The following is a 15593-nucleotide window of genomic DNA, read 5'->3' as shown; positions in this document are numbered from 1 at the left end:
AAACCATCTGGTACTGGGCTTTTTTTTTTTTGGTTGGGAGACTTTTGATTACTGTTTCTATTTCTTTAGCAGTTATAGGTCTATTTAATTTGATTATCCGGTCTTGATTTAATTTTGGTAAGCGATATTTATCCAGAAAATTGTACGCTTCTTTCAAGTATACAAATTTTGTGGAGTACAGGTTTTTGAAGTATAACCTGATGTTTTCCTGGCTTTCCTCCATGTCTGTTGTTATGTCCCCATTTTCATTTCTGATTTTGTTAATTTGGATATTCTTTCTGTCTTTTGGTTAGTTTGGATAAAATCTTGTCTTTTATTGATTTTCTCGAAGAACCAACTCTGTATTTCATTGGTTCTTTGTATTGTTTTCTTTGTTTCTATTTTGTTAATTTCAGCTCGCAATTTGATTATTTCCTGCCATCTAGTCCTCATTGGTGAGTTTGTTTCTCTTTGTTCTAGAGTTTTCACATGTTCTCTTAATTCACTTGTGTGGGTTTTTCCAGCTTCTTTATGTAGGCATTTAGTGCTATGAACTTTCCTCTTATCACCGCTTTCATTGTGTCCCATAAATTTGGGTATGTTGTGTGGTCATTTTCATTGAGTTTTAAGAAGTCTTTAATTTCTCCCTTTATTTCTTCCTTTACCCATTGATAATCCAGGTGAGCATTGTTTAATTTCCATGTGTTTGTGGGCTTTCTGAAATTAGTGTTGCTGTTGAATTCTAATTTTAAGCCATGGTAATCTGATAAGATACATGGGGTTATTCCAAGTTTTTTTATCTATTGATGTTTGCTTTGTTACCTAGTATGTAGTCAGTTTTTGAGAAGGTTCCATGAGGTGCTGAGAAGAAGGTATATTCTTTTGCGTTTGGATGGAATGTTCTATAGATGTCTATTAAGTCAATTTTAATCATGACATGTTAGTTCCCTTATTTCTCTGTTAATTTTCTGTCTTGCAGACCTGTCCAGTGGTGCAAGTGGGGGGTTGAAGTCTCCTACTATTAGTGTTTGGTTTGATGTGTGATTTAAGCTTTATAAATCTTTCTTTTACATTGTATTTGGGGCATAGATGTTCACTATTGAGATTTCCTCTTGATGGATTTTTCCTGTGACTAATACAAAATGTCCTTTTCTGTCTCTTTTGATTGATTTTAGTTTGAAGTTTATTTTGTCAGATATTAGAATTGCTACACCAGCTTGTTTCTTAGGTCCATTTGATTGGAAAATTTTTTCACAACCCTTTACTGAGATGATGTCTGTCTTTGAGGTTGAGGTGTGTTTCTTGAATGCAACAGAAGGATGGATTCTGTTTTCTTTTTATAGGTGAGTTGAGTCCATTTATATTAATGATGGCCAGTGATTGCTAGTTCCTGTTAATTTAGTTTTTGGTGGTGGTGATGTTATTGTGTGTGTTTTCCCTTTCTTTGGGATTGCTGCTGTGAGATCATCTATTGCCTGTGTTTTGTAAATGTAGCTAACTTCTTTGGGTTGGAGTTTTCCTTCTAGTATTTTGTGAGGGGCTTGGTATATGGCTAGGTATTGGTTAAACCTGGTTCTGTCATGGTATATCTTATTTTGTTCATCTTTGGTGATTAAAAGTTTTGCTTGATATGGTAGACTGGACTGGCATCCATGGTCTCTTAATGTCTGCATAATGCTTGACCAGGGACTTATGGCTTTTATTGTTTCCATTGAGAAGTCAGTTGTAATTCTGATAGGTCTGCCTTTATATGTCACTTGGCCTTTTTTTGGCCTATTTTTGCAGCTCTTAATATTCTTTCTTAGTTCTGTATGTTTAGTGTTTTGATTATTATGTGATAAGGGGACTTTTTCTTTTTTCATCCAGTCTCTTTGGTGTTCTGTAAACCTCTTGTATCTTCATATGTATATCTTTCTTTAGGTTGGGAAAGTTTTCTTCTATGATATTGTTGAATATATTTTCTGTAATTTTGAGCTAGACTTCTCCTTCTTCTATTCCTATTATCTTTGGTTTGGTCTTTTCACGATGTCCCATATTTCCTAGAAATTTTGGTTAAGCTTTTGCTTGATTTAATGTTTTCTTTGATCGATAAGTCTATTTCCTCTATCTTATCTTCAGTACTTGAGATTCTTCCATCTCTTATATTCTGTTGTTTATGCTTGCATTTGTCGGTCCTGATCATTTTCTCATATTTTCTGTCCCAGAATTTTTTTTTGGTTTGTGTTTTCTTTATTGTCTCTATTTCAGTTTTCAAGGCTTGAATAGTTTCTTTCTTACGTTTGATTGCTTTTTCTTGGTTTTCTTTAAGGGATTTGTTGATGCCTTCCAATTTTTTGTTTTTCTTTTCCTTTATTCCTTTGAGGGAATCTTTCATTTCCCCTTTATGGGCCTCAAACATTCTCTTAAAGTTATTTTATATCATTTCTTCTGTTTCATCTACACTGAGCTGTTCAAGTCTTGCTGTTGTACAGCCACTGTTGTTTGCTGATGTCATATTGCTCTTTGTGTATTGAGTGCGTTCTTACCTTGTCTACCCATCTTTTCCTCTGATTGGTGTAGTTGGGGCTGTGTCTCTGGTGACTAGTTCTCCAGGTGCCAGTGAATCCAAGGCTCAGATAGTTGTTCCTCATGGTGCAGTCAGAGCCATGGTTCCAATCACCCCAGAGTTCAATCCTGGAGTTTGCTCAGTGTACTGCAACCTCTGAAGTCATTTGGGCTTGTTCCCAAGAGGGTCACTTGCTTGAGGCTGCTTCCACGGAAATTGCTGGCTTTGGTCTGCTCTGACAGAGGTGGCTGGCTTGGACCTGCTTCAGTGGAGGTCCCTGACTAGGCCCTGGTGTTGTAGAGATCTCTGATTCAGGCTTGCTTCCTCAGTGGTTGCTCCCTTGTACCTGCTCCTGTGAAGGTCACTCCCCAATTTATTTTTAAAATTAGATTTTTCTCTTTCACCAGCAAACATTCTGCTTTGTTCTCTGTCTCTTCTGGTACCACTGAATACAGTGTTTAGACATCCCAAGAAACTGTGGCTGTCTCTACTGAATCCTTAAAAAAAAAAAAAATAGGGCATGATCCTGTCCCTATGAATCTTTAGACTAAATGCCCGACTTATTTATTTATTTATTTTTGGTCATGTTTGGTTTACTACTAGGCTTCTGGGCTGTGCAGCCTTTGGTTGCTGGCACTGCAGGCACTATGAGGGTGGCTTCCCTCATGTGCCACGGTTCTCCAGTTGGACCAGTCATTGGTTGGTCACTGTAGCATTTCTGCTCTACCTTTACCCCAGCACATCTTGGGTTAGTGGTGTTCCAGTACCTCCACTGGAAGCCTTGTCTGGTTACATAAGATGGCCCATTCAAGCTCTGTATCCCCCATTTCTAGGAGTCCTTGGATTTCCATGGCACTAGGTTTCTACCTTGCCCCTGAAATTCTCCTCAGCTCCAGTCATTTTCCCCAGGACTCTCTCCCTCCACTCTCCCACCTGATCCCTCCTGTTCCCATCCCCAGGTCACCTGTGAAACAGAACAGAACAGAATAGAGTGGAACAGAAGTAGAGTGGAATAGAATAGAATAGAATAGAATAGAATAGAATAGAACAGAACAGAACAGAACAGAACAGAACAGAATAGAATAGAATAGAATAGAATAGAACCCTCTTTTCAACAGGGCAGGAAGAACAACAAATTCCAAGTCCTACGTTACTAACACGGCCATATTCCTACTTGACTGTGTTGCCCTGGTTTTTTTTATTTATTTATTTTTATTTTTTAATTTTTTTGCATTTCAGTGGAATGTAGGACTGAATGTGATGGTCTCTATGTTCTTTCCAAGCCCAACCATCTAGAAGCACTGATATGTGAAAAGCACCCTATAGTAGAAACCACGCTAAACAAGGTTAAAAGCTTCTATATTCAAAGATTTCCAAGGTCTTGCCTGCATCACTTCAAACTCTCCCCAGCTCCATTCTGTCTTGGTTAAATGCCACCTCCCTTAGCAGCATTATTTGTAATAACCAGCACCTGGAAACAACCTAGATGCCCCTTAACTGAAGAATGACTAAAGAAAGTGTGGTATATTTATACATTAGAGTACTACTCAGCGGTAAAAAAATAATGACATCTTGAATTTTACACGCAAATGGATGGAATTAGAAAACACTATCCTGAGTGAGGTAACCAGACCCCCAAAAAATGAATATGGTATGTACTCATAAGTGGATACTTTGTTTATACAAAGGACTTTGAGCCTATATAGTTCATGGTCCTAGAGAAGCTAAGTAATAAGGTGAACTCAAAGAAAAACAAATATAGACACACCTGGGAATTGGAAACAGAAAAGATTGCCTGACAAAATTTGGGAGCAGGGTGGCGGGGGATAAAAGGAAGGGGGGAAAGGGAGGGTTGAGGAGAACTTGAGGGAATGGGATGTTCAAGATGGAGTAAGAACAGATATGAGAGCAAGGAAAGAGATATCTTGATTGAGGGAGCCATTATGGAGTTAGCAAGAAACTTGGCTCTAGAAAAATTCTCAGGAATCCACAAGGATGACCCCAGCTAAGACCCTAAGCAATTGGGGAGAGGGTACCTAACTGGCCTTGCCCTGTGTTCAGACTGATGATTATCTTAAATATCACCATAGAACCTTCATCCAACCACAGATGGAAACAGAGGCAGAGAACCACATTCGAGCACTGGACTGAGCTCCCAAGGTCCAGTTGAAGAGTGGAAGGATTGAGAATATGAGCAAGGAGGTCAAGATCATGAGGGGTTCACCCACTGAGACAGTTTGCCTGAGCTAATGGAGCACATCAACTCCAACTGGACTGGGAGTGAAGGAGCATGGGATCAAACTAGTCTCTCTGAATGTGGTTAACAGTTGGGACAGACTGATGGGCCACTGACAGTGGCACTGGGATTTGTCTCTACTGCATGTAGTGGCTTTGGGGGATCCTATTCTCTTTGGATGTAAACCTTGCTCAACCTAGATGTAGTAGGGAGGGCCTTGGACTTTCCACAGGGCAGGGTGCCTTGTTCTCTCTTAGGATTAGAGGGGGGAGGGAGTGGAAGAAGGGGAGGGAGTGGAGGGAGTGGGGATTGGTATTTTTTAAAGTAATAAAATAATTTTTAAAAGGACAAAAAAAAAAAGGAAAAAAATAAATGCCACTTCCTCAGTAAGGTGTCCCCTGACCGAGCTATCTAAATCTGTAGTCTTTCCTTATCTGCTGCTGCCTGTCTCCTCCCTCAAATTTGTCCCCAGAGCACTTTTTACCTTGGAACACACTGAATCACTTGCTAAACTTCTGTCTCTCTCCTAGTTGTGACATCAAACATACCTGAGCAGAGGTTTTGGTTTGCTCAATTTTGAATTCTAGAATAGATCATAAAATCTAACAGGGCCCAATATTATTGAATGAATGAATGAATTCCTAGTTTAAATTAAATTAAAAAATTAAATAACAAATTTAAAATAAAATATTCCCTGACTTAGTGCAATTGTAAAACTCACATGTAACCAACTATATGCTGGTCCATCTGAACACCATCTCTTATTTATTATTTTAAATATAATATATTTATAATACATTTTAAATAGATTTTTCAAAAGTCTTTTTTAAAAAGTCATAGAGTAAATGCAGGCTCAAACTTTTTTGATCTAGTGTCCACAAAATATATCATTTGAGAATAGGCAAATTCAAACTCTATGAATCATTAAGCCAATTAAAAAAGAAGATCAAACAGGGAATGACACTTGCACAAACTCTGCCACGTCAAAAGGTCAAAAGCCTTTTAAGGTACAGATTACTTCATACCGGAAATTCTTTAGTGCTGATGTCTGAAGACAGAAGATTTGGCCAGAAGAATAATGGTTAAACAGGATTGCTCCAATTAAATACTTATTGGATATAAAATGAATTTCCATTTAGAAGTAATCTCCGAAATGTATCCACTGAACACACACACAAATAAGCTCATTATTTTATTTTGAAACAAAGTGTTTCGTAAGTAAACAAATCATCAACTTATTAACAAAAACTAAGCAAGAAAATAGTCAGAACACCCAGTAACAGGCCACCATACATTCCCATGGCATCCAACAACTGGGTGACTTCAGTCCCCATGAGAGCACATTACCCACTGTTGAATGACCAAACTTAAATTCACAACACCTGAAGTTCACTGTTTCCGCTTAATTCTGGACTGTCTTTTTTAATTTTCTAGCTGGTAAATGGCTTGCTGGATAAAATGCTTGCCACAGAAGCTTGAGAATCAGAGTTCAGATCTCCAGAACCCATGTAAAACCAGGTAGGAAGGGCAAAGAACCTATAGTCCCAGCACTCGAGAGGCAGGAACAGGCATTCCCAAAGCTCTGCATTTAGGGGAGACCCTATCTCAATAGAGGAAAGACAGATTGAGGAAGATAACTTTGTGCCTCCAAATTCCACAGACCTACACTCATGGGAACATAAATGCATCTGCATGTGTACACATACACACACAGGAGAGAGAGAAAGAGAGAGAGAGAGAGAGAGAGAGAGAGAGAGAGAGAGAGAGAGAGAGAGAGAGAAGCATATTCTGAAGGGTGGTGGAGAAGACACTGAGCATAGTTCTTCCATAACAGGAAAACAGAAACGATAAGGAACTGCCTCAGGAAGTGGGTGGCCATGGGTGACCCTGGAAACAAATAGCAGGAAAAAGACAATATGGTGAAATCCACGAGGAGTGTGGGTAAGAATGCAAAGAGAAGAGGCTGGCCTGAGCACCTGGTACTCAGTACCTGATGTCCAGTTCATAGAACAGAAAGGGAATTTGGGCAGGACAGAAACCCCTGACAACAAATTGGTGCCAACGTGAGGCTGAGGGGGAAGTGGTATGGGAGAATGGTCTGTATTCTGTCAATTATATTTTAAATGAATGTTGATTGGCCAGTAGCCGGGCAGGAAATATAGGCAGGACAACCAGACAGGAAGTAGAGGCAGGTCAATTAGAACAGGAGAATTCTGGGAAGGAGGAAGCCCATTCCTCTGGAGTCCTGACCCGACCACAGAAGAAGCAAGATGTGACTGCTCACTGAATAAGGTACTGAGCCACATGGCTAACACAGATAAAAATAATGGGCTATATACGTTATAAGAATTAATAAGAAGCCTGAGTTAATGGGCCAATCAGTTTATAACTAATGTAGACTCCTGTGTGATTTCTTTGGGACTTAACGATTGCAGGAACTGGGCAGGACAGAAACTCGACAACAGGAATTCTTCCCTCAAAGCAGGTGAATGTGACAGTCACAGGAGGCTGCATGCTGGGGACAAACAGCTTAAGTAAACATGTGACCAGGAGCCTGTACAAGCTAGCATCAGAGAAGAAACTTCATTATTTCTCTTAGGAAATGCTGAGGGCCATCTTGCAAAAGGAACTCTCCTCTAAAGATATGTCAAAAATATTATCTCGGTGTCATCACGGACGACTTGCTACTTTGACAGGGCAGCCAGTAGCCACACAAGATAACCTTGACTTTAAGGCATGCCTCTGACACAAACTTGTTGATGCTTTTACACTGTAAGATAATGTCTAGACTAGATCAATTGTCAATTAAGTTAATGTATTGTTATCCACTAACTACTTCATCCAACTCATGGCTTTGAAGCGTTACTCAAAAGTTGACCGAAATACTTACCCTCTCTGATGTGACCAGATTAGAATTTAGATTTGATAAAACCAAAACCAAGGATTTCAGTATGATCCTGTTATCTAGTAAGAGCTGAGGTAGTCCTGTATCGATAACATTACTGTCCTTCACACATATTAATCAGATACTCATCAGTGGGAGGAGACTTCGTTATAGAATACTTAACAATTGCCAATGTCTCAGGATGCACATATTCAAATTCATCTCTGCAAGATTTTGTCTCATTGACAAGAGAACTTCACACCTGACACAGAATTTTTGGAAACAAAGGTAGCAGAACAGGCAAACTTGAGACTTGGGTATGTTTGGGGACCAGGGAGATGGAGAGAGGGAGAAAGAGGGAGGAAAGTTTCTCTTTTCATAAGAGTTCAAGTAGAAAGATCCTGCTTGGAGAACAAGTTGGACATAGCAGAAAGAGGAGCCCAATCTGTCGCCTAGGAACATCATTCCTTGCATGTTTTACTGTTCTCCTCCAAGGCAATATGGCCTGGGCTGTGAAAGCAGACCTGCCTTTCTGGACAACAAAGGACAAAATATGTAACTTTAATACTATTTGGTTTAACCTTGTAGTCAGCTACAAATTCCCCATTTGGCAAAGAATTCAGTTTGTGTCTAAGACAGGAAAGAATTAAAATGATTTATTGTCATTGGTTTACCTTTCGGCTGTGTGGCCAGGAAGGATTAAGTAGCAGCATTTTTGTTGTTGTTATTTGTGTGTCTGTTTGGTTAGCTTTGGCTGGAAGTGAAGATTTAATGGTATTTACTATCATCAGCTTTGTGACCAGTTTAAAGCCCCTGCCTGTGGTTCATCTTTAACTTGCAGTTTGGTTCAAGCACATTACATGTCTTTACCACTGGCTGAAAGGCTACAGTGGGCTTATTCATGATGGCTGGAAGGCCAGCACGGAAAAATGAGTTATAAGCAGTGTATAGATTTTTCACTGTGGCATTTTAAACCTGTCTCCTTTTAAGGTTTTTTTTTATTATTATTATTTTTATTTAATGTATTTTAACTCCCTGTCTGCCAGGGTATCACTACCTGTCTCAAGAAGCTGGGGTGTGTACTCATGTCCTAACTAGTACCCAAGAAGCCTCTGCCTACTCAGGGTCCTTCATCCCTTCGCTCATAACACTCACACAGGGAGGTGTCTGTGTTTCTTTGCACTGGGATCTTCTCCGAGTCTTTTCCAGACCAGGCTAAGAAGTCCATCAAGACTCATTTTCATTCCTTCTCACAGAACAGACTCTTTCAGATGTATTCAATTTGGACTCAAGCCAGAGAGCCAGAGAATTGTAGGACAAGCCACTCTAGAGATGATGGGGGAGACACAAAATTTACAAGAGGGCCTGAGAAGAACTTCCTGAAGAATTAAAGCAAGAAGTCAAGGAAAAGCCTTTTGGTTTCTGTAAATTTGTTGTTAATGAATACTCAAAGGGGGCTCATGAGAAGGCACAGCTCCTAAGTGCTGGCAGCACAAGTACAGCCTGAGTTTGGATTGCCTCTGTACATGTTTCTAAGGAGCTAGCATGCTCACATGTTTGTAATCCCAGCACTGGGAAGGGAGGCAGAAAAAAAATCTCCAGTGTTCACTGGCCAGATATCCCAGCTACATTGGTGATCTGCAGGTCAGTGAGAGACTCTATGCATTCACATGTAATGGGCCCACAAACACACATGCACACTAAATAAAAAAAAAACCCAAGGGGAGCTAGGATTTGAGTATTCATCTCAGTATACAATTATGGCCTGTGAATTCTTCACAGTAGATTTATAAATCAAACTTGTTAGGTAATAGAACATAATCGATTTTGTAGATTTTCTAGATGCGATAGAATTTTTTAAGCGATTTAAAACTATATTACAAAGCTAAAACAGTCTAAGGAATATGGTATTTGTATTAAAAACAGACCATTGTAACTGATGGTAAATAAACCAGCTGATAACAAAAAAATAATGATACTATTGATATAAAAAATAAGCGTCCACACATTCTGTTAACTAAAATTTGATGTTACCAAAAGTACACCGAGTCTGCATGGTCTGAGGCTATAACAGAACACTCAGTAATTTATAGAGTAGATATGGGGGGGGGGGTATTAGGCAGTGGCAGCACGTGTCTACTATGTGAAAGGCCTCAGGATTTATCCTCAGCCTTGCAATCAAAACAAATAGCGCGGATTTATTGAAGTCACAGGTCTAGGGGCTGAAGTTCATGTCAGATGGTTGCATCTCCCAAGAGCCGGGTACTACACAGCAGAGCAGCTGAATAAAGGGTGGGAGGCCATGGGAAGAGCTGTCAGGACAAAAGGGGTGGTCTTCATTCATAGCCATTTGTTCATAAGTAATAAGTCCAGACCCATGAGAACAATATTCAGTCTATTCATGAGGGTGGAATATTTAAAAAATTTTAAGAAATATATAAAAAAGAGTACTGCTCCTTGCAACAAGAGCCTGCTTATAACCTTATCCCTAGGCTGTATTTGGCTGAGTCAGCCTGCTCACCGCTTTCACTCATTCACCTGATGCACGTTTGTAAACACAAGCTGGATGCAAGGCACTGCGCATTCTATGGCATTTAAGTGAAGGTCTGGAACAGAAATCAGGCATGAGCCAGACTGTGCAGCTGACTTAAGGGGAGAAGACTTTCAGACCAAAGCGCCAGTTGGAGTCCCTGGCCTAGGACAAGAGCGTGCTTGGATGTTCAAAGAACAATGCGATGATGATTAGAGTTGGTCCCATCAACGGGCTTGGGACTAGTGGTTAATAAACATTAGTTATTATTATCCTTGTAAGTCTGAATAGGACGGAGGGTAGCAAAGATACACTCTTCAGTATTGGAAGACCACGGGCTAGCTGGTGAAACAAGTCCATAAGGTGAACAAAGGACAGTGCAGACTGTGAGGAAGGATCCCTCATAACGTAGAAAGGGCCATCGGATGAAGGTGTGGGACTCGTACCTTTGCACAGGTGTAGGAGAACTAATCTTATAAATCTGTTTTACAGTCAGGCAGTGGTGGCCTTTAATCCCAGCACTCAGAGAGGCAGAGGCAGGGATCTCTGTGAGTTCAAGGCCAGCCTGAGGACAAAATGATGTATGACCTTAAGTCATACATGACCATCATGGTCTTAACCTGTTTGCTCATAGTCTCACTTCTCCCACTCTTCAGTTGGACTTTGGCAGCTCAGTCCAGTGCTCCCATGTGGGTCTCTGTCTCTGTTTCCATCAGTTGCTGGATGAAGGTTCTATCGTGATATTTAAGATATTCATCAGTCTGACTACAGGGCAATGCAAAAGGGAATTCTTTACTATGTGCCTCCAAAGTCCTATAAATATCGTCCAAGCCTCCTTTGAGAAGCTCATCTCAGTGTGGAGAGCAGATTTACTTCTACTCTGTCTTGAAGCATCTTTGGTGTTGTTTTTTTTTAATAAATCCAACCTTGCTTCTTAATGCCTTCCCCAAAATTATTTCCTTTGTCGAAGCTACAAATCTGATTTTCCCAAATTGAAAGGGAACTTTTTAAGCCACTGGGGAGAATGGAGCGGAGTTTTGACCCAGTTCCTAATGTAATAATATCCTAAAGTGTCCTGTTTACTAATTCTGCAGAAGGGGATGGCTCCATCTGGAATGTTAGGGAAAACTACAAGTTTCTCATGTGTTGACATGAGGGTGCTGGCGCTGAAAGGAAGCTAGAGCATGAAGATCACAAAGCTTGGACTGAAGGAGAGAAATAAGAGGCCTCTGGTTGACGATGAGAAACCACACTGAACAGATGAGAGGAAAGATGGTGACCTGATCTGCTCCCTCCCTACCCTGAAGCTCTTGAGGGGCAGGGAAGGCACAGTGGTCCTCTTTTGTATTCTTCCAATGCAGCTAGTTATAACCTCCATCTTGTTCTGGAAGGAGACCCCAGTTCATCTCACAATGAGTTAGCTAAAAAACAGCTGTGGCTACTTCTTGACATCTGTGAGAACAGAGAGAGCTTGGCATAAGAAACAGGGGTGTTGCCTGGTGGTGTGGCACACACCTTTAATCCCAGTACTCGGGAGCGGGAGTCAGGGGATCTCTGTAAATTCTAGGCCAGCTTGGTCTACAAAGTGAGTTCCAGAACAGCCAGTGAGTGTGGTTACATAGAGAAACCCTGTCTCAAAAAAACCCAAAACCAACTAACCAACCAACCAAAACAACGCCTAACAAAAAACCCCAAAAACAAACCAAATAAACAAACAAAATCCAGTTCTCTACCACTTCTAATCAGGTGGTCAGTGCTTCCCTGGCAGGAGATCAGGAACTCCGGCTCAGTTTGACTTTTTGTATCACCGGAGTTGCCAGAATGTTAGGTTGCAGTCTGGCACAACTAGAGGGAGAAAGGGTGTGTTACTCTCCAACACCCAAAACAATCAGAATTCCAGAAAACTAAGAATCTCACATTCCCTGGGAGAAACGTGGATGTTGAGTCCAGAGTTAAAAGGTACTATGTACTTTAAATTTCTACTGTGAAATGCCCCATTGTGTAATAATACTATCACCAAGTCAAAAAAAAAAAAACTGAGTGGATATACTTTAGAAAAATGCCAAACACTCTGACGAAAGCTTTCGCAGAAAAATTTCTACCAGCCTTAAAATCACAAAAAGAAAGCAATGCTGCCAGAAGGGGACTTTACAAAAGATTAAGCAAAGCTTTACTAATTACAGATTAGCTTGATCAGGTAATCCTTTTCAGTGTGATCCACCAGTGAACAAACTGTGCACTATCCAGGCAAATACACTTTCAAGTGGAGACTACCTGAACACGCAGAGACTTGTCACTGAGGATCCCAATGCCTTTCCACAAAGGTCAGAGAGGCTGGGAAGCTCCTCCGGTTTCGCAGCCCCTCCAGCAGGCTCGCCCAATCCCGCCCACCAGGCTGATTGGCCGCGGGGCCCCTGGGCGGCGGGTTTGCGGCTACTTTAGTTCCCAGCTCTTCCCAACCCGCGGGAGCCTTCCAGTTCCTTCCCGCTGCGGCTCGTGAAGCTCCCATAGGCTGAGGCCACTGCCCACATCTTCCCAAATTCCCCAAAACTCACAGTCGCTTCTTCCAAATTCCACATCTTGGCGGACTTTGCGGAGGAGGTGGAAACACGAGTAGTAAGCAGTTCCCAGGAAGAGTCTGCTGCTGGGAATGCCTGAGCTTGGCGGTGGTGGTGGGAGGGTGGAGGGGGCAGGGGCCACGGAAGTCAGTGGGAGCCAAGTCGTGACACCCCATGTCGCTCCGGGAGGTCCGGGAGCCCCCAGCCGGTGTTTTGTCGCCCCCGGTGGTGGCTACTGCTGCCTAGCTCTGGTGGGGGAGCGCGCTGGGGTGGGGGTGGGGAGGAGGTGCGGCAGGATCCAGAACCAGCACCAGGTCTAGGTGGGTGACCCAGGAGCTCCCTGGATCCCGAGGCTGAGTAACTCCCGACCCAGACCAGGAGCATCAGGGCGGGGCTCCTCCTCACCGCTGGGTTCCACGGGGCACTGAGGTCAGCCTAGGCTCTGGGCCCCGCGGGCATGTTTTTGGCTGCTGAACTGTGGTTTCTCCCCAGGGCGAGATGACTCTTGAAGAGGACCTGAACAGAAGAGCAGACAAGAACTCGAAGATGGACAAAGAGAGGTAGCCAGTTTATTTAACTTTCATACTTAACATGTTGTTGGACTAGATGTCCAAACGTCCGGGGAAGATTTGCTCCAGACACCACTCACATAACCACAAACTGATGCAAAAGCAAGAGGATTTTTATTCTGTCATGACAGGGTCCTTCAGGTTCAGGATATGAAGGACATCCGATAGCTATTACAGTCCATCTTTTAAAGCAAAAAGCCACAGACACAAGGGGGGAACCTGTAGGTTGTTTTCCAACTTATTGGATTGGCTTCTTCAAAGGGTTACTAACAGTGATTGTTCTATTCCAGGACAGGAGAATAGTTGTGTGGTCGGGTGATAAGGGAGAGCATCTCTGTGGTCTTCCTGACCTTGTTCTAGTGACTAAATCAATACATCAGGAACTGAGTCAACATCTGTGGGTTGCCTTTGCCTCAATTCCCAGAATGGAGTTACGTTTGAAGATTATTCACAAGGACACAGGAGGATAAGCAGTCCAGCATGTGTGTGTGTGGGTGACTGTCCCTTTTCCAAGATAGTGAGTGTAAGGTTTTAGAAAAATGTCTTAGGGTTGAGGGGGCTTACAAATGCATTTAGAGTCTTTCAATGTCTTGTACATTTGAGCAATTAGTTTGTAGCCTCTGGGACTGCCCTAAATGATTAGTGGTTGGTATTTCAGCCTTCAGAAACAAACCAGTCCCTGGAAGGAACTCCTCTGCTTGGAGCAGCCCTCCAGGTGTGTGTGACGAAAAAGGCTCCTGTTCAGCCTCCAGACCGGCCACCACTCACACCCTTTTAGTTTTGTGTGTGTGTGTGTGTGTGTGTGTGTGTGTGTGTGTGTGTGTGTATCTCCTCAGCTTTATGAGCACTGCTGATCGCTCATGCACCTGAGCCATGTGCTGCTTGGGCTCTCTGCTGTGGTCTGATAAACAACTACACAAACACGGAATGTGTCATGACAGGTGAAACAGAGCAAAACTGCATTTAGATCTCTTTAGATTGGTTATCTGTACTTCAATTAGAACACCTGAAAATGTCATTGCTTAGAGAAAATAGTTATTCTCAGTATATTTTTTATCACAGCAGACTGCCTGTGACAGGAAATTAAAAACATATCTCATTAGGCTAATGTTTACAGGAAATTGTAAGCTAAGATAATAGGTATTGGTGGATATATTAATATTATTAGGAATCTACAAAGGAAACGTACAGATTGAAAATAAATTTTATGTTTAAAAATGTAAAATTAGAGGCACCAAAGCTACAGAATAACCCTGTCTCGAAAAACCAAAAAAAAAAAAAAAAGTAAAATTAGAATGAGAAACTCCAATCTGAAGTCATGAATATTTTTAGTTGTTCACTTTCTGTCCAATGAAAGGACATTGGAAAGAAGCTCTCTTGGTGTTTTCTGCTAAAGAAATGGATGCTACATAGAACAGCTCATTTCAGCCCGATCTAGGACAGAGAGAATACACTCTGAGCCTGGAGTAACTGATGCTAACAAGCCAGGAATCAGGGTTTATGGACTAGTCAAAAGACACAGCAGGACCAGCCAGGCCTGTCAGCAGGCAAAGAGCTTCCTGCAAGGCTGACAAGCCTGAATTTAAACTCTGTTTCCAGCCCTCAGAGTGGAAGCAGAAGCCAGCTCCAAGTTGCAAGCTGACCCTGACCTTCATAGACTCTTGCGAGCCTTCCTCCATTGTGCATGCATCCATACACATAAAATAAATAAGACATGAAAAACAACAAAACCAAAAACTGGTCATGGTAACAAGCTGGAAGAATTTCTACTGGCTAATGTTAGGGAAGTTTGAAGTTCAAAGAAAATGATTGCTCTCAGTGACTTAGGAATGCTAGGTCCAATACAGCCAATGCCTCACTGATATTCTGAGAGGTGGGAACAGGGTGAGCGGTAAAGCATTCTAGGAAAGTTCTTTGCAGGAAAATGCAGCTGTCTGGAACACACTACCCATCAGGTGAGGATTGTTGAGCATTCAGTGGGGAAACCGTTCTTCCGAGGGAGAGTTCCTTCAGCAGCTTCTCCAGGTGATCAGATGCGCCACAGATGATGGCGCAGACTCTGAACCTCTGCAGTGTGTGGTGGGGCTTGAGGAGTCTGCTTGCAGATGTGTTCCATCTGATCCAGCCAGGTTTCTAGGGTAGTGCTGTCTAGAAAAAGACACTGTGAGATGCATTTGTAGTTTTAAATCCTCCCCTTCGGCCGGGCGATGGTGGCGCACGCCTTTAATCCCAGCACTCGGGAGGCAGAGGCAGGCAGATCTCTGTGAGTTCGAGACCAGCCTGGTCTACAGA

General features: G+C 42.0%; 1 protein-coding gene across 1 annotated transcript in view; it reads left to right on the top strand.

The window, feature by feature from the left end:
* Positions 1–12660: 12660 nt before the first annotated feature.
* LOC101986293 (multidrug resistance protein 2) overlaps positions 12661–15593 on the top strand; it is a 56081-nt gene continuing 53148 nt past the window's right edge. The window contains exons 1-2 of the mRNA XM_005358283.3: positions 12661–12790; positions 13225–13292. Of these exons, the coding sequence (XP_005358340.1) occupies positions 13231–13292 (62 nt within the window). The 5' untranslated portion in view covers positions 12661–12790; positions 13225–13230. The remainder of the gene's footprint in view (positions 12791–13224; positions 13293–15593) is intronic.

Source organism: Microtus ochrogaster, chromosome 26, assembly GCF_000317375.1.
Source record: "Microtus ochrogaster isolate Prairie Vole_2 chromosome 26, MicOch1.0, whole genome shotgun sequence".
NCBI lineage: Eukaryota > Metazoa > Chordata > Mammalia > Rodentia > Cricetidae > Microtus > Microtus ochrogaster.
This window is presented reverse-complemented; position numbering and strand designations above follow the sequence as displayed.